The 26,697-nt window shown below is 41.3% G+C and overlaps 1 protein-coding gene across 1 annotated transcript in view; it reads left to right on the top strand.

Annotated features, from left to right (window-relative positions):
* Phactr2 (phosphatase and actin regulator 2) overlaps positions 1 to 25,166 on the top strand; it is a 172,993-nt gene extending 147,827 nt beyond the window's left edge. The window contains exons 11-14 of the mRNA XM_010626613.3: positions 1,147 to 1,181; positions 4,064 to 4,201; positions 15,049 to 15,125; positions 24,832 to 25,166. Of these exons, the coding sequence (XP_010624915.1) occupies positions 1,147 to 1,181; positions 4,064 to 4,201; positions 15,049 to 15,125; positions 24,832 to 24,847 (266 nt within the window). The 3' untranslated portion in view covers positions 24,848 to 25,166. The remainder of the gene's footprint in view (positions 1 to 1,146; positions 1,182 to 4,063; positions 4,202 to 15,048; positions 15,126 to 24,831) is intronic.
* The last annotated feature ends 1,531 nt before the right edge of the window (positions 25,167 to 26,697 follow it).

The raw sequence follows: 26,697 nt of genomic DNA, 5'->3' as shown, positions 1-26,697 counted from the left end.
GAAGTGTTAGAAACAATTATCTTTTCATATTAGAGATTTCTCTTCTTCAGCTTTTTTGTTGTATGGTGTGCTTTTCCTTCAGTGGTGTTCATAATAGCACTTTCTACGATGTATCTTTCATAAGCATTGGCATGAAAGAGGTAAAAATCTATGCTCATTTATTGAACAGATAAAAAGCTGCAGGGAGCAACAAAAGTTCCCCAAATAAGCAACCAATAAAACCTAAAGCAGTGTTTGTTTCTTTAAAAATTGTGAACATTTTTAAAAACCCATCTGTTAGCATTAAATTGTACTATTCGTTGAAACACTAGAGAAAGAAGACCTTGGAAAGTTAAAGCCACAGGAAAATAAATAATTCCCACCCACAGTACACCATCGCTCCATTTGGAACATTCTGGTGTGAAAGCAAGGGCCAAAGAAATGCTTACATTCTGCTTCTATGGAAACTGAGGAAGACAGAGCAAGTATTTTGGTTGGATTGGAATGGAAATCAGCAGCTTAGACATGCATCGGATGGTTCCAATTTGCTCTTTTAGGATGCCCCAGGTTTTTCAGATGAAGCCAGAGGCAGAATTAAAAGTTTTCTCTGAATTCTGATAAATCGTGCTTATAGGCCCATGAACAGGACAGCAATAAAAAGGCTTTTGCCAGAGTGTAGTTGTGCTTGTGTTTTGGGATCTTTTTCTTTTCTTTTCTTTTCTTTTTTCTTTTCATAACAGTAGGGAATCAGGAAGCAAAAAAGTTTGAAATTAGTAAAGTAAATCAATGGGTCCTACAAGGCAAAAAATCATATATATACATATAGATATCTATGTGAATATGTATACAATCAATCTTTCTGAAAAATCTTTTGGCTCTTTTTTTAAGATATTAGTGGAGTGGATGGACTGCGGATGTAGCTCAGTGGTTCTGCCACCTGCCCTGCAGGTCCCAAGATAATCCCCAATACAAAAAGAAAAGAAATGTTAGTGAAGCGTTTGATCAGTGTTTGTTAGTCAGATAATTGTGACCTGATAGAACACTCTGGCTATATATATATGATATATATATATATATATCATATATATATAGCCAGAGTGTTCTATCAGGTCACAATTATCTGACTAACAAACACTGATCAAACGCTTCACTAACATTTCTTTTAAGCAAAAATGGAACTTAAGCGTCGACTCAGCCGGAAGGTGAAAAAATTATAACTGTTAATGAGCATGTGTGTTGGGATACACTTTATTCTCATTTTTTAATACAAATCCACTCTCCACGTGGAAATCTGATGCTTAAGAAGAATTATTCCTCTTCATCTGCTAAATAATCATAGACACTAAACTCAACATAATACACACAATATAATTATGCAGATTATGTTAATTTTGAAATGGCATAGGTTTTTCAGTTATATTTACTGATTATGAAAATACATATTCTGTATCAAAAATTTTTGAAGCACAAAAAGGAATAAAAAATTTCCACAGAAATCTTCCACTTAGAGAATGATGATTAACATTTCAGTGCAGATATTTCCATTTTTAAAAATATAGCTTCAGCCAGATGTGGTGGTGCATGCCTGTAATCCCAGCCCTTGGGAGGCTGAGGTGGGAGGATCACTGTGAGTTTGAGACCAGCCTGGGCTACATAGTGAGTTCCAGGTCAGTCTCAACTACATAGTGAGAACCTGTCTCAAAAAGAAAAACAAACAAACAAAAAATAGCTTCAGGGCCAGGGATTTAGTTCATTGGTGCTGCTGCCTGCCTTGCAAGCAGAGGTCCCGAGTTTGATCCCCAGTATAAAAAATAAAGTGTGAGCATTTTTGAAGACATGTACGTGGCTTCCCATTTAGTCTTGGAAATGCTAGTTAATGAGTATTGTGAGGTTATTTTGTGACCATTCTGAGACAGTTTTCCACCATGCCATATCAGACATGGGTAATTTATTAGTGAGTTTGACCATCCCGCCCGCCTGCCACGGCACTGCCCAAACTGACAAAAAGCTTTCTTCCAGAACTCAGGCAACTGTGTCCCTGTATTTCGTGGAAATGTAAATCTGATTCCAGGGATGACTTCTTTTCTGTGTTAAAATAACAGTCTTTGGAAAAATTAAGCACTGTTAGAATTTACATTTCCATATAAACCCATGTAATAATTCTTCAGATAGACCCTTCCTGTCCGAACAAGGGCTGTGTGACTAAAATACGACACTGCTGTCAAGTGTATGCCCTGACCACACTTCCGAGGCCCGTCTGGGGAGTGCCCCGCAGAAGCATGCTAAGCTACAGGAAATGCTCTGTTCCTATGGGAAGTTACGACAGGATTTGTTTACTTTGGTTTTCCCAAGCAAGATCCTTTTTTCCCTCAAAGAGATTCAGTTTTTCCTCAGAGCTCCTAATGTCAAATTGCACTCGAGCTGAGACAGCGCCACCTCAGCCCCTCAGGATGGCTCCATAGCAGTCAGTGGCCCTAAGTCACCTGCTGCACACAGCCCAGGCTCACTCCTGGGACGCACGGACCCTTTCTTCAGTCCACCTGAGCCATGGATGAGGCAGAACTCCTGCTCTCCCACCCCCGTGGGCCCAACATCCTGCACTCCCTTCCTCCGAGCAGGTCCTCCTTCTGTCCTCTTTCCCCGCAGAGGCAGGAAGAAGTGGCTGTGTAGATCGGGGGACACTTCAGATGTAGCAGGACTGCTCCAGTTATTCCCAGCATCTCCCATTGCCTACCAAGGCTCCATGTGGACGGAAGGAGCTCTAGTTGCCACATCCCGGTTCACTCGGGCTCTGGATGTGGACCCTGGCTTTCCAAGAGTCTTTGGGAGCTTTGACTGTTAACAGCATTTTTTCTTTGGGTGTTTTTGTTTTTTTGAGACAGGATCTCGCTATGTAGTCCAAGCTGGCCTTGACCTCACTATGTAGTCCAGGCTGGCCTCAAACTCAGTGACCCTCTTGCCTCAGCCTGCAAAGTGCTGGGATGACAAGCCTGCACCACCACGCCTGGCTCAGCATGAACTTAATTCAACCTCTGGTTTTACCCAGGAGGAAACTGAGGTCCAGGAAAGGGGCTGTGTTTGACTGCAGGGTGTACTGCCTGTAAGCTTGGGCACATGAGGACTATCTCTAAAGAGGGCATAGTCTGGTTGTATACAGAGCACATATAAATGTGAAAAGATACTGAAAAAAGACCCTCTAGGTCAGTGGTCGTGAACCCATGGAAGGCGTGCCACAGTGAGCTGTTACTTATCACTGAAAGCTCTAAAAGGTTTGCCATCACTGCTCCAGGTAGAACAGAAACTCGGATCCCCTTGTCTGGAAGCACTGACACCTCCAAGCTAAGGGATGGCCCATGGAGGGGTGAAAACTCAAGAGCAGAGAGTAGAAGCTGCCTGTCAAGCAGGGGGCTTGGTGTCTTTCATCCGTCAGAATCATTTTCGTATGATTCATGGGCTTGAGAAAGGACCAAGAGACGAAAGTAAATCCCAAAGGACTGGCCAGATTCAGTATAATTATAAATTTGAATTGCACAAAGGCCACAGGAGGAAGCCAATAATGAGAAGTGTTTAAAGTGGCACCAAGTGTGATTCTTCGGCGAGCTTGCCCTCTTGTCCCCTGTGACAGCTCTTCTGGCTCAGGGCCCCTGTCGGCACCAGGTGTCCTGCTCTTCTGGGCAAGGCTGTGCTTATTCTCTTTCTCCAGGCTGCACAGCTTTTGTGCTGGTCACTCAGCCACCAGCCCCGCCGTCCTGCCGCTGGGTTACTCTCCTGCATGTTCCTTACGGTGAAGACAGGCAGGCTCTTATCTTGGTGCCGGCAAGCTGAGGGAATAACAATGCAGATGGTCACCAAACACTATGACCTACCTAAAGAGACAGTTTTTATAGTCTGCGAAATGAGGGCACACTGCTTTCTAGTTCTCATTACAAATTCCCAAGGTGCTGCTGCCCTTTTTTTTGGGGGGGGGGAATGCCTGAAAGTGACCTTATTTAACCAAACTTTGAAGTTTTCTCTGTAGAAAACTTGTCACCATGAGGCTATAAGTGGTTTTCTGATCTCTTCCTTTTTCCTTACTCTCCTGCAGCTCAGCCTAAGACCCACAGTAGCAGAGCTACAAGCACGAAGGATCCTGCGGTTTAACGAATATGTAGAAGTCACTGATTCTCCTGACTATGACCGCCGGGCAGACAAGCCCTGGGCCAGGCTGACACCTGCAGACAAGGCAAGAATCCCATGGCTGTCCTGTTGAGTGTGACAGTACCCTCCACTTGACTATCCCAGGATCTTACCAAATAGTCCAAATCATTTCGATCTCTCGTTATCGAAACCACTTACATGATAAACTTAGTAATATCACTGGAGTCATTCCAGTGAAATCTGAGAGAAAACTAGTTCTCAGTTACCATGTAAGCTGTCTTCATCTAAGGAGAGCATTCCAATAGCTGAGATTTGTCCTTAGTCTTAGAAAATAAAACTTATAGAGCTGGGGATTTAGCTCTGTGCTTCTGCCACCTGCCTTGCAAGTGCAAGGTCCTGAGTTCGATCCCTGGTACTTGCCCCCCACACACACAAAAAAAAAGAACCACAAAAACACAAAAAAAGAAAATATAACTTACATGAGGTTAACATTTTTGAAGATATGTTGACCATGGAAGAGGTATTGATCTGTGTTTTAAAAAGGCACAATTTTATATACACGGCTAGAGAGCAAATATTCTAGAGTTTGTGAGTTGTATATATATATATATTTTTTTTTTCAGATGGTCAGCAGAGTAGGATGAAAGCAGCCATAGACAGATGTAATTGAATGAATGTGTATGTGTTGCAATAAAACTTTATTTACAAGTACAGGTAACAGGCCAGATTTAGTCTGCAGGCCATAGTTTGCCAATACCTGGTTTATACCATTGCTCCTAATCCCCCCAAAAAAAGAAAGACAAGAAATATATAGAGGGTTCCATCATATAGAAAGACTTTGTTTTTATTGGCCCTGAAGAACAAACCCAGGGCCTTGCACATGCTAGTCAACCACTGAGCACATGCATCTGCAAAAGCATGAGTATTCTGGCTCTTTTCCTAAAGACTGATGCTAACCATTCACTTCCAAATTTTCCACATTAGGATTTTTCATATATACCCAATAATGAGGTCTGTTTCTTGTCTCTAAGCAAAATGTTATTTTAAGTAGACTCACATCATACCCAGTCTTCATGTTAGAACAAGGTATTTACTGAATCCTTGAACAAATGTTTAATAGGAAGTCTTTGGTAAAGCAGGTGACATGTGGCAAGCGCATGCTATCGACACCAAGTGAGAAATCAACAGCTCACAAGTAGAAATGAAAACTAGGTAGGAATGCAGGAATTGAAGGGGAGAAGGTTGGTCGCAGAGTGCAGATCAGCGAGGAGGAGCTCGCCTAGCAGGTACAAGCCTTCAGCCCCTCCCGCGAACGATGGCAGCAGAAGATTACTGAGAAGAAACGTGTGGCAGGGGAGGAGAGAGAAGACAGCACAGCGCAGGAAGGGGAGCTTCAGGAGGGCAGCTTCTGCTCAGTAACACGATGAGGCAGGTGTCTGAATGGGCAGGTGGGTGGAAGGCCAACAGTGGCAAAGACCATGGAGATCAAACAGTCCCAGGAATTCGGGCTCTCCGGGGAACAGGTGTGGTGAGTCTGTCTATAAGGTCAGTGGATCAATTTGGAAAGGAAGGTAAGGCACTGAGGGAAGGATTGTTTTCAACTTGTAGGAAACACTCTGGCAATCTTTCATGCTGTGAGAAAAGGGCTGAAAGAAAGGGAAGGGTAGAATATGCAGGAGAAAGACAGGAAGGGAAAGAGCTGGGCATAATCAGTGGGCCAGCCAGTCCACATTTCATGGAAAAGGAGGAGGCCTGGGGACTGAGTGGTGAAACAGACTAACGGGCTTGTCCTAAGCCGGGAGGCTATGAAATAATACCTCCTTGTGATTTCACATTGCCTCTGGACAATTATTCTTCTGGGTCAGCATGTTTTCTTATACTGATCTGGCATTTGAATTTCACTTCTGTGAAAGGCCTGCCTTGCCCATTTTCTTTGGGCCTGTCGGTTTCTTGTTAATGAATAGGTTTCTTCCTGTATCCCAGCTATACATAACAAATAAGCAAGTGCTTTCTTCGGTCTCATGATATTTCAGTTTTCTTCATGGTATCCTGTGATAAACAGAATCTTTAATAGTTGTACTGTATTTATCAACTTTTCTTCTCAATGGCTTGTGATTTTGTTTCTTTAAAGAAACTTATCCTATATCAAAATTATAAACATATATTGCTCAGATAGTCTTTGAAAACTTCTCTTGTTTTGTTTTTCTGATTTAATTTCTTTATTTACCTAGCGTTAATTTTTCCTCCCTAGTACCGGGTATTGAAACCAGGGCCTGTGCACTGAGCTCCATTCCCAGCCCCTTTTTATTTTTTATTTTGAGACAAGGTCTTGCTAAATTGCTAAGTTACCCAGGCTGGACTTGAATTTGCACTCCTCCTGCCTCCGCCTCCCAGAATGCTGGGTTTATGAGAATGTACCACTACACCCAGCTTTGAAGTTGGTTCTTTTGGGAGATACACGGATATGCTTTCAGCTTTATTAGTTATCTCTGTTCTGTTTCTTTTCTATGTCATTGCAGTAGTCTCTTTATCTCAGGTTTCAGTTACCTGCAGTCAACTCTGGTCTGAAAATATTAAGTGGAAAACTCCAGAAATAAGTGCTTCATGTGCTTTAAATTGTGCCCTATTCTGAGTTTCATGATGAACTCTCAAATGTCATGAGATTTTAGGGACGAAGCAGGACAGCTCATCCTATCTCAGGCATCCCCTACTTCCCCCTGCATCCCTACTGGGATGTGGATGGTCCATTTGTCCTGCGTGTCTGGTCACTGGGCGGCTGTCTGGGTTCTGAGATCGACTGTCAAAGCTTTTCAGTGCATGTGTTCAGATAACCCTTACTTTACTTAATAATGGCTCCAATAATTGTCCTATTTTACTATTATTTTTGGTCATCTTTTACTGTGCCTAATTTATAAATTAAAAGTACACTGTATCACAGGTATAGGAGGGCCGGGGATTTAGCTCAGTGGTGCTACTGCCTGCCTCGAAAGCACAAGGTCCCAAGTTCAATCCCCAGTACCAAAAAACAAAACAAAACTGTCACAGGCATAGGAAACAACAGTTTATATTGGGTTTGGTGCTATCCATAGTTTCAGATACCTGCAGGAGGTCTTGGGATGCATCCTCCCTGGATTTGGTAGCAGGTATTGCATTTGCTCCTTTTTCTTTCCTCCTTTTTTTTTTTCTTTTTTCCTGGCTTTATTTGGTTTTTTGTTTCTGGCTTGAAATAGACTATAACGTAGATTTTTATTCGTCTTTAAGTTTTTTTAGTGGTTTTGGGGATTGAATCCAGGGACTTAACATTGAGCCCCGCCTTTCCTTTATTTTTTATTTTGAGACCAAGTCATTAGGTTGCCCAGCCTGGGTTCAAACTTGCAATCCTCCCGTCCCAGCCCCACAGAGTGCTGGGGTTGTGGCAGGCATCACCAATGCCAGCCTATCATTCCTTAATTTTCAGTATAAGCACAAAAGGCTATAAATTACCCTGTGCTCAGTGGTTTGCAACCTTATCTACACTTTGGTACCACCTGGGGAACTTTCACAATGTGAATGTCTGCTCTTCATCTCCTGAGATGCTGATTGAATTGGTCTGGGGTGCAGCCCTAAGTGTTGGAATGTTTAAAGCATGTGATCAGAAATTATAAATGCCTCATATATGCTTTGAAACAATGTGTGTTCTACAGTTTCTAGTGTTCTAATATTTATACAATCAAGCTTGTTAGTTGCACTTAGATATCTGTATTCTTATTTTTTGGTGTGTAGTTAATCTCTCTCATGACAAAATGTCTTAAATCTCCCACAACTTGGATTTTACCCCCTTTGCTCATAATTCTATCAATTTTGCTTCATATTTTCTTAACTGTTGCTCAAAAGAACTTTGCTGCACTGATTGTTGTTACTCCCCCTCCTCTTCAGAAAGCTCCTCGGCTGCCATTCTCTGTTGCTCAGCCAGAAGTTGCAGGAGTTCCTCTCTAGACAGTTCCTCTGAGTGTTCTTCCTCCAGTCCTCAACATCACCACCGTCTACCTGCAGTCCTGTGGGTCAGTTGAAGGCTCAAGTTCCTCTACACAGCCTTCACAGTCTCTCTCCTGCATAATTTTAGGCCACACTTTCTTCCAGGCAGATCTCAATGTCTTTAGAGAGATACTGACCCAGGATTTCTCAACCCCACACAGGAAAGGATGTTGTAATGTTCCTTGCAGAGCTCTGTAAGGGTTAAATCTGTATCTGAGACCATATGGAAGCATTTCAGGAACAGTTCCTTGGTGTACAGCTTCTTAAAGTTGGCTATAACCTGCTGGTCTGTAGGCTGCAGTAGAGGGGATATTTTAGGTGGGAGGAACTCGACTTGAGTGTTAAACCTCTGTCCTGTAGGTATTTCTTAGCAGTGGAAAAGCCTCCTTGATCGGCTTAAGAAAAGTACTCTTGTTACCCAGAATTACCCAGTACTTGTTACCAGGTATCCTTGTTAACCCCATGTGACCCTTAGCCTATTTTTCTTGACTTTATGGTTTTTTAACACTCAGGGATCTCAGAGTGATAAACCATGAGAGGCTTTATCTTGAGGTCACCACTTGCATTGGCACATAGCAATAAGGTTAACCAGGCTTGCGGCCTGGCATTTTCTTCTCTTCCTGGGTAATGTATGTTCTCCTGGGAATTTTCTTCCAGAAAAGGCCAGTTTCATCACAGGTGAAAACTTGATGAGAGCAAGAGCCTTTCTCTGTGTGCTACCTTTGAAGTGCTGTATGAAATTTTCAGCTGCGCTTTTACCAGCACTGGCTGCTTCACCATGCCTAGGAATGCTATAAACCCCAGTTCTCACTTTAAAATTGTGAAACCATTCTTCACCGTCAGGAAGTGTTTCACCACTATCACTCGTTGATGAATTACCTGTTAGAAGATCTGCATGTATACCCCTAGCTTTTTCACAAATTGGAGGCTTAGGCTATAGCCTGCCATCTGCCTTTGATTTATTCACACTAATAATAGCCTTTCTACTTTGTCTAACACTGTTGATTGTGACTTACTAATTTGAGGAACCCCTTTAGCAAAACTAGCTTCCTTATATAAATCTCTTCTCAAGATGGTGGATTTGGGTATGCTGTACATATTAGTGAGATTGGGGACATGAATGCCACTCTCATATTTCTTCACAATTTCCTTCTTCTTTTCAATGTTTTTGCTTTCTTTACCTTCTCTTTCTTCCTTAGCTTCTTTTTTAGCTTTTTGGGTGCCGTTTTGATGGCAGTAATTTTAGCAGTAAAGTACTGACCAAAATCACGTCCACAAACACGTGCATCTGGGCTGAAACACATGCTTACATACACTTTTCTGGCACGGTGAGTCTTCGTTTACAACCACCCAAGCAGCCAGCATTTAACTTAAACTTTAGTCATAAATTAAAACTAAAATTGTGGTTGTAACCCAAGTTGTTTGCATGTGAGGCTGGTCGTAATTCGAGGGTCCGCTGTAACTACGTTTTCCTGATAAAACCTTTGTTATGAGACTTTATCCCAGAAATGCCTTTCATTATAAAGTTGATTTTATTTAATAGTATTTTAACTGGATTATCAAAATGAATTATTTTAGGTGACTGAGTACTATGGATTCAGACCACAAACCTGTGTGACAGCTGACATGTGGATTTGGATTCTTGGGCTGCATCACACACACACAATTCTCACGTCCCTTCTTCATTTATCAAACACCAACCTGCAGTCTTCTTTGCTGTCTCTGGGGGTCAGGTGTCCTAACTTACCCTTACTTTGGGATATGCCACTTGGAACCCACACTGTGGAGGGGGAAATCATTTATAGGACTTGGACAGATTCGGTCTCTTACATACTGTATCTCACCAGGTTATGTAAATCACCCCTCACATTCATCAGATTAGCCTTGAAGTCAAAGACAGTCCCACTGTTTGTCTTACTTTAGTGTCAAAGTAGATTTTACTCTATCACCAGCTGTTCAGCATGCATATGACAATTTTTTAATGCTATGCTTAGTATTTTAATTGCCACCTTCCTGGAGTGAAGTATGGAGGTGTTAGAGCTGAGAAAGGCAGGCGGTGGGCTCTGGAGCTAGGCAGTTCTGATTCCGGATTTCTTACCAAATCAGTTAACCCAAGTTTCCTCACTTGTAAAGTATGGCCAGTTACATCTGAACTTCAGAAAGCCAGCAGGGCCAGGTAAATGAACAAGCATCACACTGAGTATTAGGTAGAATATCTGCATCATTTGAGCTCATCCGTTAATGGCAGCTCTTACTGGGATTACATTTGTGGTCAGGATTAAGAATCCAAGCTTTACTCCTCGTTGGTGACATTTTCACTCTTTATGGAAGCCTTGACTTACAGTCTAGTCTATAATTTTTTAGTGAATGCGAATGCAATTTTTTTTCAGATGATACTTAGATTTTTCCCAACCGTCCACCTAGTAATCATTTATAAAATATATCAAGTATAGTCCCAAATACTAGGGATATAAGATGAATAAAACATGCTGTCTTTCCAGGAATACACTGGCTAAACAGATGGTCGGAAAGACTGAGATTTTCATTCTTTATAGAACAGTCTTCAGCTGCTTCGTGGTTGTATGGGCAGCAGAAAGGGGTACACTTATCTTCCCCTGGCACTAACTTGATGAGTAGTCAGAAATCCCCTCTGTCCCCTATCAGAATTCTATCAAATAAATAAAAAAAATCAAAATGGAAATTGTGGGGCTGGGGACTTATGTCAGTGGTTCCGCCACCTGCCTCGCAAGCACAAGGACCTGAGTTTGGTCCCTGGTACCACAAAAAAAACAAAAAGGAAATTCTGGGTCATTCTGACCACACAGTTCATGCTATTTGAGAAGGCTCAGGGTCCACGTTGCCACCAAACCTTTGCTTCCTGCCAGACAGCCCTCGAACTCCCAGAAGCTGCTGGAGTAGAACTTTGGTCACTGCTCACCACTAACCCATTTTAAACTTAGTTTCTGTCTTTTCAGTGCATTTCCCTTTGCTTTCCTTATAAGACCAAAAAACAACTGAATACTGATAACTTAGTACTATCTCTCAGTGTGTTTTGGTTCCCTTGCTTCTATTCTAGAACAGGTTTCAGCTCAGTGCCCTCCCATTGGGGTCCCAATCCAGCACCATCTGGGCTCCAATCCTGCCTGTCCTGTATCTTTCAACAAAATCAGCACTTTCGTGGGAGTGTATTTGGCTTACACTCTGGTCTCATTTGAAAATAAGAAAGTATTACTATACCTATATTTCACTAATATAAAAGATGTAATTCCTCTTTTAAACACTCCCAAGATACCTTTCTGTTCCAATAAGTAGTAACTCTTGGACAAAACTTTGGTCTTTCTTCAGTAAATTTTAAAGATGAAGTTGTTTTATTGTCTACAATCATGTCTTTCTAATATATTGCTCAAACATCTCATCTCTGTAATCTTACATCACACTCATTGCTCCATCATTTAGCTAACTCATAATGTCTAATCAGAACCCAGCACACAGCACATGGAGATCTGAGGCAATTATCTGCATGACTTAGGCCTGAAGCTCCTTTTCTTAGAAAATGTACAGGATTTGAAGGCCTGTGTATACGTGCCAGCCTTGTCACTTAATGCGTCCTTGATAACTGGCAGGTCACATGACCTGTCTGGGCCTTCATTTTATCTTCTGTAAGATAAGAATCTTTGGGGCAGGAGATTTAGCTCAGTGGTGGTGCCGCCTACCTTGCAAGCACAAGGTCCCCAGTTCAAGCCCCAGTACCAAAAAAAAAAAGTCTTTGGCACAGTGTTCAGGTCATCAGCCGTGCAACACACCACCCCAAAACCTAGAGACCTAAAGCAACTATTTATTTTGCTCCTATGGTAGTGAGGAAGAGATCTGGGGACAGCTCAGCTCAGGGTTTGCTTCTGGCATCATGTGAGATCGAGGGCCAGGGAACACACTTTCAGTGGGCTTTGCAGGAACGTGTCCACCTCTTGCTCCTGGGTCCCTATCTAAGGCATCTCCATCCCGAAGGCCTTGCCATGCACCTGAGGCCCCTCAGCGTGGGCTCCTGAGAGTGGACACATGCTCTTCCATGGCAGTGAGCTTCCAAGATCCAGATGTCACCAGGCCAGGAGAAGATTAGGCCTCATCCTGACAGTGTCTCCTCTGCTGCGTTTTGTCACTTAGAGCTGTTCCAAAACTCAAGGATTAAAAGGGCCACCTCTTGCTGAGGGAATGGCAAAGTCACACTGCAGATGAGCATGAGATTTGAGCATTGATGATTAACTGGTTGGGGGGATAGGTCAGTGTGTATATGGTCATGAAAGAATTATAAATTTTATTAATATAAAGGGTAGCACAATTTACAGTTGTACTGTTTTGTAAATCCCATCTCGCAGTTGATTGAATCAGAGTGCTTTCACAGCTTTTTGCCAAACTCTTAGATCATTTGCCAACCTATGATTTCAAATAAAGAGCCAGGAGCTGGGCGTGGTGGCTCACGCCTGTCTCCCAGTACTCAGGAGGCTGAGGCAGGAGGATCGCTGTGAGTTCGAGACCAGCCTGGGCTATATAGTGAGTTCCAGCTCAGTCTCAACTACATAGTGAGACCCTGTCTCAAAAAAACAAACAAACAAACAAAAAAGAGCCAGGGATTCTTCTCAGTGGTTCCACCGTCTGCCTCACAAGTACAAGGGCCCGAGTTCAATTTCCGGTAGTTAAAAAATAAAATCAAATACTTTGTCTTATTTATATTTATCTCCTTTGGTGATATGTTCTCCATAAATAAAAATGAAATAATTATTAGCCACAGTCACAGCTCAAAATACTTTGTTTTTCAAAAGCCTCATCATAGCTGGGCATGGCTGTGTGTGTCTGAAATTCCAGTACTGTGGTAGGATGAGTTGGGGGCATCTCCATTTCTAGCCCATCCTGAACAACTTAGTAACTTAGTGAGATCCTGTCTCAAAATAAAAAGGGCTGGGGAACTGAGATGTAGTTCAGTGTGAAGGCCCTGGGTTCACTTCCAGGTGCCACACACACACACACACACACACACACACACACACACATTTTATTGGTGACATTATACAAAGCACTTTCAAATATGCCTTTAACTAATACTCATAATATTTTGAGGAATTCTCATCCTCATTTTCTCGATTGGTTATAGTCAGCTTTCTGTCACAGTAACCAAATAACCGAAAGCCATTAACTTATAAAGACAGAGTTTATTTTGGCTGATGGTTCTGGAGGTTCCAGTGTGAGATCGAGTGACCCCTAACTGTGACCTCCAGTGGGCCATCAGGCAGCAGAGGTGGGAGTGTGACCACATACAACATGAGCCGGAAAAGCAAAGCACAGGCCAGGGTCCTCAGCCCCTTTGGGGACAGTGCTTTTAGGGACCTAAGAACCTCCCAAAAGACCCCGTTTTCTCAAGCTCCACATCTCTCCCAATAGTACCACCCTAGAGAATGAGCCTTTAATACCCAGCTCTCTAAGGAACAGGGATCTTAACCAGTGCAATGGAAAACTGATGTTCTGGGGGTCACACTTCCGCCGAGGGCACAGCCAAGGCGAGAATCCACTTGGTGTGACTTGTGAGAGTGACAAGCTATACAACTGTGTCACGAGGAGGCCAGGCTCACAAATACTGCTCTGCGTGCTTAGCTCTTCCAAAAGCCAGCAGGGAGGGTCATTGGCTGAGTCCCCAGTGCCTGTGCCTCACAGAATGGAGGCAGATGACAGGAGAGAGCCACAGACAGACCTCAGGGGCTTTCTTCTACCTTTTCCCTTTTCTAAAATTCATTGTTTCCCAACCACAGAATAGTTTCTCTTAGCTCTTCAGGAAGCTTTCTCTAGAGTTTACATTGTCATTCCTTGTTTAGGCTGAAGAGTCCATCTTGCAGAGTTGGGTTTTGTTTTTGTTTTTGTTTTGTTTCCTCTTGAGCAAAACATTCTTTATAGGAAAAGTAGGAAGTAAAATAAACAAAAAATTGAAGCCAAAAGCCATGCATGACCCAGCCTCTCTTTGTTAACAGATAGGTTAACATTTCAATCAGTGTCTCAGCTTTTCAGTCTGAATAACATAAGCATCTCTGTTACCAAAATTTACATAGCACTGCTTATGTGTTCTTTAAATAGTATTGCATCCTATTTTGATATATTTTTTTTTTAGTTGCTTCAAGTGCTGGGCTGAAGTTTTAAGTTGTTTGTCTAAAGTTTCAATATTAAATGAATAAATAGCAACTGCCTTCCCAGCAGCTCTGTGCCAGCTAGTCAAAGCTGACTTTTGGGTGGTACTAGATTCAGAGCTTCCATAGGAACATGATACTGTTTCTCAGAAAAACCTCTTGCCTTGTACTTTCTTGTGCTTGTAAGAAGGGGACATTGTTTGTGACTCACAGACCAAGCCCAAGGATGGGTCTGACCAAGGCACCCTCCTCTCAGACTCTTGAAGGAAGACTGTCCTGGTTTCTGTTTAGCTTTTCACACTGAATCTCCTTCATCCAAAACACTTGGCATCACAAGTGTTTCTGATTGTGGATTCTTTTCAGATTTCAGATTCTTTGCAATACATGGTGAGCTGTCTTGGGGATGGAGCCCAAGTCTAAACAAGAAATTCATTTATGTTTTGTATTTGCTGTATGCACATATCCTGAAGGTCATTTTTATATAAGAGTTTTAATGCACCTGCAGTGGAGTCTTCCACTTGTGGTATCGTGTGGTTTCAGATTTCGTAGCATTCTCCTTTCAGATTTTCAGATTAGGGATACATAATCTGAATGACATAATATTCATTATACCTTCACCCAGTAGAAATTAGGAATCCCTTTCTCTCTCCTAGATATTTCTTAAAAGAATGTCTGCTTCATTGATGCTGGGTAGACTGTGACCTAAATAATGATTCCTACTTATACTTATCTATTTGTTTTTCCTGTTTAGGCAGCAATAAGGAAAGAACTAAATGAATTTAAAAGCACAGAAATGGAAGTTCATGAAGAGAGTCGACAATTTACAAGGTAAGTAGTTTAGCATATTGAAAATGCTTATCATGTTAAATCTTGTCTAGGTCTATTTTAACATAATTAAAAAATTTTTTCAGTGTAATACAGCCATCAAATGGACATTTCTGCTTTTCCCACATTCACCTTTGTTTCCTTTTATTGGTAACCTAATGGTCAATGTCTCAGCTTTAAATGTGACTAGAGCACATTGTAAACTTCTAAAATTTCATGATAAACAGCTATCTTTTTTAGGAACACTGTGGCTAATCATGCATAACAAGAATTTCTAAAATTAAATCTTTTTTTTCTTTCCATGAAGTCTGAACCACTTTTAAGGACTGCATTTTGGCTCTCTTTTTAGTTTTATTTTCTGGGCCAGAAGGCAAGTGTCAACGTCTCTTATTCTGCTTTGGAACCGACTCTTGGAAGCTCTGTGCCCGAAGCAGACGCTGGTGACTGTCAGTGTGGGCACACATGTGTTGCTTTGGGCTCACAGTAGACATAACTTAGGATGGCAACTGAAATTTTAGAAGATACAGCTTAGAATGAGAATCCAATTTGCATCGATACTGCAGATACCTGCTGTGTTAGTCAGCTTGTCCATCGCAGCAACAGAAAGCTGAGATAACCGACTTTGGTTCACAGTTCCTGAGGTTTTCGTCCATGGTCAGTTGGGTCTGTTGTTTTGGGGCCTGTGACAAGGCTACTCATCGTGGCAGTGGAGAGCGGCAAAACCACCCACCTCATCCCAGGGAGCAAGAGAGACAGGGAGAGACCAGCGTTCCATAACCCCTTCAGTGTTATCCCCAGTGACTGAAAAACCCACTGGGCACCTCCTTAAAGCGTCCATGCTCCAATGGGGCACTTGGGGACACTTAGGATCCAGACTCCACCAACTATAATCCTACAATTTTTTCCTCCCTGCACGCTTCAGTTTCACAAATTTCTATAATCAGAAGGGACCTGAGTAATCTGCTCCCACACGTCACAGGTATCCTGGTGCTTTCTCTCTCACAGGTGTATGGGCTTTGTTGTACATCACAGGCACATTCCTAAAAATGTGCGCAGAAATCAGATCTTTAAAAATTGATTTGATTTAAAACAAAACAAGGACAAAAGCTTTTGTGGAGAGACCACATTCTGACTTTTCAGAAAATAAAAACTAATCCCCTAATCCAGAAACAGTCTCGGTAGCGTAGGTACACTGCTCAGTGGTGTGGTCCCTAGCCGTGGCAGTGGTGTCTTGTGCTGGGGATTATGTGACCCAGCAAAGGAAGCAACAGCAGAATCTACTTATTTAGTAGCAACTCAGGGACTCTTATCGCAGGTGTGCTCCACAGCTCTCCCTCGTGTGTCTAGGTCTGGCGGGGAGAAGAAACTCCCCTTCCCTTAGGGGACTTTGCCCTTCCTTTGCTTGCTTTCACCCTCTCCTGTCTGTTTGTATTAGCCAGTAGTGCTTTCCACCACCCTGAAAGTGCAGTTTTCCCTACAGAGAGCTTTGTCCTGTCATAATCCACCCTGGGACCAGTGATGTGCCCTTAGCGAGCCAGACTGTGTCTCTCCATCCCACTTCTGGGGTCAGGAAAAACCCAGGCTCGGATGTGACACCTGCGGTTGCACTTTTCCAGGAGAGTTGATCTTAAAAAAGAAGCGGGATATTTATGGTGATGTCACAGCAGCTGGGGCCTTGCGGAAACTGGAAAATGGCTGTGTTTGGGAGGTGGAGCCCACACCCGTGATTTGCAGCACAGCGACAGCCCACACTGTCACTCAGAACAGTGTTGCTTCTGCAGTTTTCCCAGAAATCTTAGTGACTTGATAGCATGAAGTGTGAATAAAGTACAACAGAAAGCAGTCAAATAAAAACAATACATTTTTAGGGAGGTTCTCAATTTATGTAAAGTAAATACGCTGAATGAAAGAGGTTGTTTCTGTTTCTGTCTGCTCTTTGAAGAAAGGCAACAAAATGAAGGAACAGAGAGAAATCATGGCCTTTTCTTTTTTACATGTGCACTTTTATGTGCAAAAGAAATATACTTCTATTAAGTATTCAAACAATACAAAAGCTTATTAAGTAAAAATTAACCCCCTTCGCTCCTTTCTCAACCTTATTCCCACTCTCCCAGGTAAGCACTTGTAAAAGTTTGGGGTAGATCCTCCTAGAAAGTTTTCTATGTATTTACTCACATATATGCACATAATACATGTGTGTGTATGCGTGTGTTGTGCAACCTCTCTCACACACAAACACGGCATTAGAAAATCGTCCTTACAAGTACCTGTCTCATCCACAGGAATGACAGAGATGTGCATCCCGTATACGATGTGCTATAAATTATTGAGCAGCAATGGATAATTGTAAGGGCTTTAGTTTTTCAGTATCAAAGCACTGTTGTGCATGTATCTCTATGTACACATGCCATTATTTCTGTGGTAAAGCCATTAAGGGCATTCACTAGGTCATTAGGTAGATGTTTACAGTTTGGAAGATAATACTCAGTTACCTTCCTGAAGAGCACTCAGTTACTGAGCCATAGTTTAGGATCATCGTGCCGCTCACCCACCAGAATCTGGGGCAGAGGAGTGGTTGAGGATAAACAATAATGCCGTTTCATTGGTTTCTGAGATGTTGAATATCTTTATTTATATTTATTGACCATTTGTTTTTATTCTTTGGCCAATTCAAAACTTTTGACCAATTTTGAAGTACTGGGGATTGAACTCAGAGCCCCATACATGCTAGGGAAGCGCTCTATTACAAAGCCACATCTCCAGCCCATTTATAAATTTTTTTTGAGACTGGGTCTCATTGAGCTGCCCTGGCTGACCTCGAACTCAAGATCTACCTACATCAGCCTCCCAAGTAGCTGGGATTATAAGGACCCACCACCCCGCTTGCCTTGCATTGTCTTTTCGATATGGATTAATAAAATCTCCTTGACTACATGTGGCATGATATTTTTCTCCAATCTGCTTTTAACTTTTTAAGGGACCTTTTGTTTAAATTTTTACATACTGAAATTATTTTTTATTTCATTGTTTTGTGTCTTATAGAGAAAGGCCAAGATTGTAAAACTATAATTTCAGCTTCTACATATGCTTTTTTTTTTTTTTTTTTTTTTTTTTTTTTTTTTTTTTTTTTTTTTTACACTTAGAAATTTTATTCATTGGGCATTACATTTTGTATATGATTCAAGAGAGTAAACTAGCTGGGCATGGTAGCATAGCCTATAATGCCAGTACTCTGAAGGCTTAGGTAAAGAACCCCAAATGAGGTTCTTTGAGGCCAACCAGGGCTACATAGTGAGTTCAAGACCAGCCTGGACTACATAGAGAAATTCTATCTCAAAAAACTTTAAAAAGTGCTGGGAGTGGTGGCACACACCTGTAATCCTTGCACTCTGAAAGCTGAGGCAAGAGACTCACAAGTTCCAGAGGTGGGAAGTTTAGCAACTTATCAAGACCTGTCTCATAATATTAAAATAAAGAAAAGGCCTGGGGGTGTAGCTCAATGCAGAGGATGTGGGTTCAACCCCAACACCATAATAATTAGTTGATTAATTATTTTAAATTTTTTAAAAAGAGTAAACTAACTTTACCTTTTCTGGGTCAGTAGTTGATTGTCTTAATGCCACTTATTTCCTCTTGAATATGATTTTTTTTTCTCATATATATACCCAAGTCAATTTCTGGATTCACTATGTTCTAATGAGCTGTGTCACATGGTTTGGAGTAAATTTGTAGTATGTTTTTATAACTGATGGGATTCTTTCTCCTTCAAAATTCTGTTGTCTATTTCTCTGTATTAGTCATTTAGAGCAATTTAGAATATGCTTGTTGTGTTTCGTGAAACAATCTGTTGATATTTTCATTGTTTAAGTAAACATGAATAGATGCAAGTAGATAAGCTTTTGGAGGATAACAGCTGATATCAAGGGTAAACTTTAAAAGATTTCCTCAAAAATATTGATTAACTTTCTCTAAAATGTCTTTCCAGATAAGGAAAAATTAAATATTCATATCACCAAAATAAATATGCCTTGCAGATAGTCTTTAAATCTTGGCAGTAAAGCAGATGTCTACTGCTATTTTTTCCATTGATTTATATGACATCATTAGAGTTGCATTCCAGCAGGGAAACATTTTTGGCTTTGGAAACAAAACAAAAAAAAACCATGGTTCTGATCTTCAAGTTGTTTTCCGTATTTCTTTTAATAGGAAAAAGATTTGGTAAGCATTACTGTTTTTAATCAAAATAAGGCCAAAATATGGTAATGTCTTACATTTAGAAAATCCATTACATGTGAAAGATGGTACTCTTAGCCCGATCCGTCCTTGAAAGTTATCAACACCTTCTGAATCATTATCTTGGCCTCTAAATACAACCTAGATACACTGCAGCTCTCCTGTCTTCTAATTAGCGCTAGATTTTATCTGCTACACCAAGTAAGCTTTGCTTCCAAACCTGAATCTCTGAGCTCCCTGTAAGTCGAGGTGGTTCATAAATGGCTTGAGACAGCTCTGCTTTCTACACTAAGGCACCTCTTTATCCACACAGCCATAGATCCGTGAGCTCTGGAAGGTTCATGCCTATATATACCTTCCTTTGTTTCTGTGTCTTTGGAAAAATACACAAAATATCACTTGCCTCTTGGGAGGGGAACTGAACTGGTGGCTGGGGGAGACTCATTCTTAGGAACCTTCTGAATTTTTCGATATAAGAATGTTTTACCTAGTCAGAAACAAGCATATAAAAGAAAAACTGAAGGATCCATTTCCCAACTCCTCATTTTAATAAGTGAGGAGTCCATCGTGGTACCTTGTCTTCAATAATATATCGGCACTAATATTCGTCATGACAGTACCACTTTCTTGTGACCCAAGAGGACACTCCTGGTACTTCCATCGTGGAATGCATTCTGCGGCACGTTTGATCTGCCTGGATGAGCAATGGTGGTGATCTGTTCTTTCCAAAAATTGTCCAGGCTCCTTCCTATAATTCTCCAAGTCCCAGTATTCCAGCTCCCTGGAATTGCGGTGCATGAGCGGTCCTTACCATAGGGGCAGGGATAAGTATACCCCACAAGAATTCATCCTGAAGCCTGTTAGGGTACCAAGAGCACTCAGTGCTCGGTCCCTCAGAGCACTTGCTACTTGTCTGGACATATCTTGCATTTTCTCCCGAGCTGCCCAGTCAGCCGTTGGTTCAAAACCCAAGTCCACTTGAACAGAAGACTCTGTAGACTAATTAGACAGGATCATCGTAGTCAGTAGAGACCACCGTGACAGACAAAAGCACCTCCACAGTGAATGGGATTTCTATAATGTAAAACGATTCACTAAGTTGTAAAGACAAATTGCATGGAAGATTAAATTTTAGTTACTAAACTTAAATGATTAGAGCTGAGTGGTAAGTTTAAGAGTAATCTACTGGATACTTTTTGTTTTCTGAATTTTTTAGATGTTAACATGTATCAGATTTTTAATCAGGACAGATTATTACTTTTTAAAAATGAACTTTTAATTTTGTAAACAACATTTCTACAGCATGTAAAATACTTTCATATGTGTAATTTTATTATCTTATAAATTATTTGCTTATAATACTAAGATATGTCAGTCACAAAAATCACTGAATTGAAGTTCTGAGAGTGAAGATGAGTCTAAGAGATCACTGGCATCGTGTCAGGTGGGAAAATTGGGATATTTGATTAACTGGATATGTAGCAGTAGTGTATTTAACGTTCAGATGCCGAGAAAAAAGATTTTTAAAATAACATAAAAAACTCATTAATTCCACCACCTGCCTTGCAAGCTCCAGGACCCAAGTTGGATCCCCAGTACCAAAAACAAAAAACAACAACAAAAAAAACATGAATAGTTTATAATAGCATCTCTCTACTTTTAAATATTCTTAACGTAATATTGTTACACACATGCACTTTTTTATTTTATTTATTTATTTTTTGGTCTTTTGAGACAGGGTCTCACTATGTAGTTGAGACTGACCTGGAACTCACTATGTAGCCTAGGCTGGTCTTGAACTCACAGCGATCCTCCTGCCTCAGCCTCCCAAGTGCTGGGATTACAGGCGTGCACCACCACACCTGGCACACATACACTTTTTGAAAGAAATTATCTCATTCTGTACCTTCTTGAGGTAGCACCTTCCTATGTGAATGTACAAATAAGGTAAATCACCTTTCAGCTGCTAGATAAACTTAGCTAATCAGATTGTGACATCATAACTACACCTGGGGCAGTAAAAAAATTCAATGAGGGACCCTCCACAGAAATCACTGTCTCTGCTTGTACACAGATATCTGCAAAATGCTTGCTCATCTACTGGAGTTGCAGGCCTGGCTCCCTTGGAAGTAAGAGCCCCGCCAGCACCAGGTCTGACCTCTCACGTAGAACAGTGAGCTGTGGTTTAGGAAAGCCTCCTCATCTGATTAAAGCAAGGGTGTGTGCCAGGTCACAAGAGTGAAACTCTTCTAAAGGAAGGAGGAGTGAGGGCTGTGATGTAGCTCCATGGTAAAGCGTGCCTCACATGGTCAAGGGCCTGGGTTTGATACCCAGGACTGGAAAATAAAACAAAAGAAGTGGATTATTCAGGCTTTCCGCATGTATCAAATGGGGAAATAATATTTGTGAGTAATAAGGTTTTTATATTATCTTGATGAGTAAGTTTTTTTAAACTAAATTGTGGAGGAACCATCATTAGAGGAATAATTACCCTTTTTCTGAATTCCATGATTTGAGAATAGCTTCTCCCTTATTAATTCCCTCTCTTCAGTAAGAAAATAATAAAAAATATATATAGCTTCAAATTTGAGTCAGGAAAGTTCTGAACAGAGGGTCAATTTAAAGCTCAAGTGTCTAGAATGTGGTGAATCTGTGTATTGCTCCATTGGCTTGAACCCTAAAGCCCAAACTGCCATCCCATCAGATAGACGAAATTCTCAGGATGTAAAGCTGAACTTACATTTTTAAATGAATGCATACCACTGAGCAGTAACAAATTTAAGAATAATTTGCATTTTCGGTGGTTCTAACCGTAACATTTTAGAGCCAAATTTGAAGATAAGATACTTGATTAAACAGGCAATAGATATCAGGGCAGTCACTTCAGATAGTCCCAGCATACTATGAAGAAAATACAACAGCATGCTGATGGAGAGGCAAGGGTTAGGATAGATTAAATGGCTAGGAAATGAGTCTCTTAAGGAAACCAGAGGAAACCTATGATTAAAATGACAGGAGGAAGCTACCAGTCCACTGTTAGGGGAGAAGACAAACATTCCACCCCAAAGGAAATGAGCTGATACAGAGAGAAAGTGGGTACCCCATGATCTGAGGGCCCTGGTGACTGAACTAATGATGTTGTCTTTGTATCTCAAATGCAAAGCTGGACCCAAGTGGTGCACTCCTGTAATCCCAGCATTCATAGGCTGAGGCAGAAGGATTGCCTCAATGCCCAAGCTACATAATGAGTTCAAGGCCACTCTGAACTACACAGTGAGTCCCCGACTAAAAAAAAAGAAATAGGGGTGGGGGAAGAAAGGGGTGAGGGGGAAAGAGAGAGGAAGGAAGAGAAAGAAAGATTAAAAAAAGAAAGGAATGGAGGAAGGGAGGGAAAAAAGAAAGGAAGGACAGAAGAAAAAATAAAATGCAGAGCACGGAGATCATACATCTGCCCAAGGTTATGGTCAGGGTTGGAGTTAAGAATTTAACTCTAAGTGGACACATCCCTACATTGGCACAACTGACTGAAAAGTTTTGAAAAGTTTGGTATATCTTGCAGGAAGTCAGACATACAGAGATAGTATAAGAAGTCCCATGTATCATCAAGCAGCTTCTCTAGTTATTAGCTTATAACCAATTTTATTTTATCTCCTTGTTTGTATTCATTTTTTTAATGCTCGGATTCAGCACAGTCACATTTATTAAGATGCACCACATACAAGATGTTGCCTGTTGAGTCTGTAAAAATGAACAAGAAGGGTTCTCTCCTTGGCTTCTCCGTGCAGTAGCAGGTCCCTTCTACACAAAGACCAAACCGGCTGATTAATAACTGTTGCAAACCAAAGGCTATAGGAACACAGAAGCACCACTGCATTCTTGAGAGAAAAAGGGAGTCCGGGGACCTCACCAAGTGAGATTGTACAAAGTAGATATGGGAAGAAAGATAAGAGTGGAGGAAGAAGCGGCAGCACAGGAGCATTTTGGGAGCAATTGACTGGGGATAGTGATGGAGATACAGTTGATTTGTGAGTTGTGCCACATTCTGAAAAGCCTACTTCACCACTCCAAGAAATTTAAATGTTACCTTATAGAGAATGAGGAACAATACAATTCTTTTAACAAAGAACTGGAGTCATGGGGTTGATATTTCATAATAGTCATAGTCTGGATCATGGATTTGATGCAGAGATCCTGGGACAGGGAAATCAGTTGAGAGTCTTGGCTTATCGAGTGTACTGCTCAGCTTTTCCATTGTTGGAACAAAAATGCATGTTACCAGCAACTTAAAAGAGGAGAGGTTTAATTTGGTTCATGGTTTCACAGAGTTCAGTCCATGTTTGGCTGGCTGTAAGGCAGGGACATCATGGCAGAAGCACATGGTGCTGGAAGCGCTCACTTCATGGTGGCTCAGGAGGACGGCACCACAGAGAGATTTACCCTCCAAAGTCACGCCCCTAGTGACCACCTCCTGCAGCTGGGCCCTGTCTTACCATTCAGCTGTGAGCATCCATGGATTAATCCACAGATGAGTAGAGCATGCCCAGGATCAGATTACCGCTCCAAGAGTCTCTTACTCCAGTCACTCTGACAGCTGAGATTAACTGGCGCACTGGAGTAGGAGATTTGGTTACAGAAAACAGTGCGATGCTAAATAAAGTTGTGTAAATGTGGAATTATGGAAGAATGCCAAAGAGCTGGATGAGATAAGGCTTTATGAAGATGCCTTTTGATCTTGATAATGATAACAGTTGAGAAACAAAGGGAGGGAGTTGTAGTATTAGAGACAACATGTTCAAAATGCGAGAGTGTTCTAGAGTTTGCACAGAAAGCATGAAGCCCACTGGCTAGCTGGCAAGCAGACCATCAAAGTGGTGCCCACCAAAGATGGTGAGAGCTTTAATGACTTACAGATAGGCAGTTGAAGCAAGACATGGTGATGAAAGGGAGAAAGAGAGAAATAAATTGCAAATCTGATGTTTCTAGACTAAAACTATTTTAAAAGGTAGGCTGTCACACAAGCTAAAACGTACAGCAACCTTTATGTAGTGGAGAGCGTGTATGTTACCTGTGGAACACCTGGGTGAAATGGCCAGTGAGCAGTTTGCAGGTTGATTTGGAGTCAGCAGCTGGAACTGACGAGAGGCTAAAAGTAACGAAACAATGACTATTGTTTCGCTATTATATCTAAGAGCAGCTATCACCAGGTATCGTCCTTTATGAGTGAGAATGTGATGTTGATGCTAGTGATGTTTTGTCTTGATTGCTCTATAAATTGAGGGCTGTATAAGCGTCTTTGTATAAGGCCCATCTTTGTCTTCAACATAATATTTATAACAATATTTTGTTATGACAACGGCTTATAGAGTAACTCAGTTGGTGGGGCGTCTAGAGCTGCCTTTCCTTGAACATCACCTTACCCTACTTAGATTGCTGAATGCGGGGTACACAGACTCATAGTTTCTGTTTCTTATCCCAGGTTTCATCGTCCATAAAAGAGTGTGGGACTATTTGCAAGCACAGATTGATCATCTTTAGGGGAAAGAAGCTCTGCTTCCTGAAAAGCTGATATTGCACTGAGACCTGAATGTGTGTGATTCCGTTTACCTCGTGGTGAAGGAAGTGTGTGTCTCAGCTTTGCTCCAAGTACTCCTCACCTCTACAGCCCAGAGGGGGCCAATGAGCAAAGGGAAGGATGCAGCAACCTTGTTGCCCGGAACGTGAACTGATGGTAAGGGACGCTGTGGTTACGGCAGCTATTCATCAGGAGTTTTAATCAGAGAAGATGAGTAGAAGACAATCACCGGCTCCCTCCTACCATTGCTATTCATCAGGAGTTTTAATCAGAGAAGATGAGTAGAAGACAATCACCGGCTCCCTCCTACCAGAAAGCCAAAAGATTTAGTGCCTGTGGGTTAAAGAAAAATTGCTGGGCACAGGAAAGTGATGGCAGTTGAAAATCCGAGTGAGAGATATATTTCATTACGTTAATGAAGAAAGGAGAAGTTGAAGCATAAATGTATTTTTGAAGTAAGCATTTGGTAGCTGAGAACTTATTAAAGGGTTTGGGAATCTTAAATACCCAATGTGGGTTCCTTAAAGACTGAATTTTACACAAATATTCCTGTTTTACCATGAATTTGGTACAGTAAAGTACCATTATTTTATGTTGTGCTCGTGAATCCAGTTGCCAGAAACATCTGAATGTTTTCATGCATCTTTTTATTAAATGCAAGAGACTTCTACTGACTCTTACCAAGCATGCTTATCCGAATTTTGTTGTATGCTTTAAGTAGCACAGCTGTACACACTTGACATCTTTTATACCCCTTTCCTAGAGTGTCAGTTTTCCACAAAGACAGCAGCACTGGGCATAAAGTCAGATGCAGTGTGACCCTGTAAATCCGTCATAAGCTTTAGAAACAAATCTTTTTGTTTTTTCTTCGTCTATCTTGATTATCTCTAAAGTCAAGCAGCCATACTTAATCTAAAGAAGATAGTGTCGACAATCACGACACCCTTTTAAGAATGTAAAGTTAGCCGGGGATTTAGTTCAGCAGTTCAGTGGCCTGCCTCGCAAGCGCAAGGACCCGAGTTCAATCCCTGGTACCAAAAACAAAAAGAATGTAAAGTTAAAATTGAAGTAACTTACAAGTGTGTGCTGACTCCTATTAGTTCTGAGGGGGATGCAAAGGACCAGTCATTTTCAGCGCTGCATTAAAAAATATTGAGTTGCTGCTATTAAAACAGTAATACACATGCACCAGAAAATATATATCCCAAGGCTCCAAAGAACACACACACACATACACACACACACACACACACACACACACACACACACACACAAAATCTGCTAAGCTGTGTGTGGGAGAAAGCTCATTTTTTAATATTAAGAGTCTGCAGATTGCACCCATAAATACAGTACTTATTTTCAATGCCAGAGATCAGTGAGGCGAAAGTCAATTTCCCTATGATCCTATAAGTAGTATTGTTTATATCAAAAAAATCCCGGTATTGTAGTTCCCTTTCCCATGGACTGAATCCCAAGCTCATTTTGACCCCTTCTCCACCCCGTATCTGACTGTAAATACCACCTTGCATTTAATTGTTCTCAGTTGTTCTGTGCCCCTTTTGATTAAAAATATGTAACAAAAAGGCAAGACTTAAATAGAGTTTATTTTATTCTTAGAGCTCAGAGTAGAATTTCCTGAATTGCTTCCGGTTTGGAATGTGGAAGGCTGTAATTTTCAACCCAAAACTGAGCATTTCATCTGTTGGTTAAATTTAGATCCCTTTATTGGTAATTTTTAAAAAATCATTTCCTATTGGATGATTTTACTTC

This window comes from Fukomys damarensis, unplaced genomic scaffold, assembly GCF_012274545.1.
Source record: "Fukomys damarensis isolate Sample0158 unplaced genomic scaffold, DMR_v1.0_HiC HiC_scaffold_14, whole genome shotgun sequence".
In the NCBI taxonomy this organism is placed as follows: Eukaryota; Metazoa; Chordata; class Mammalia; order Rodentia; family Bathyergidae; genus Fukomys; species Fukomys damarensis.
This window is presented reverse-complemented; position numbering and strand designations above follow the sequence as displayed.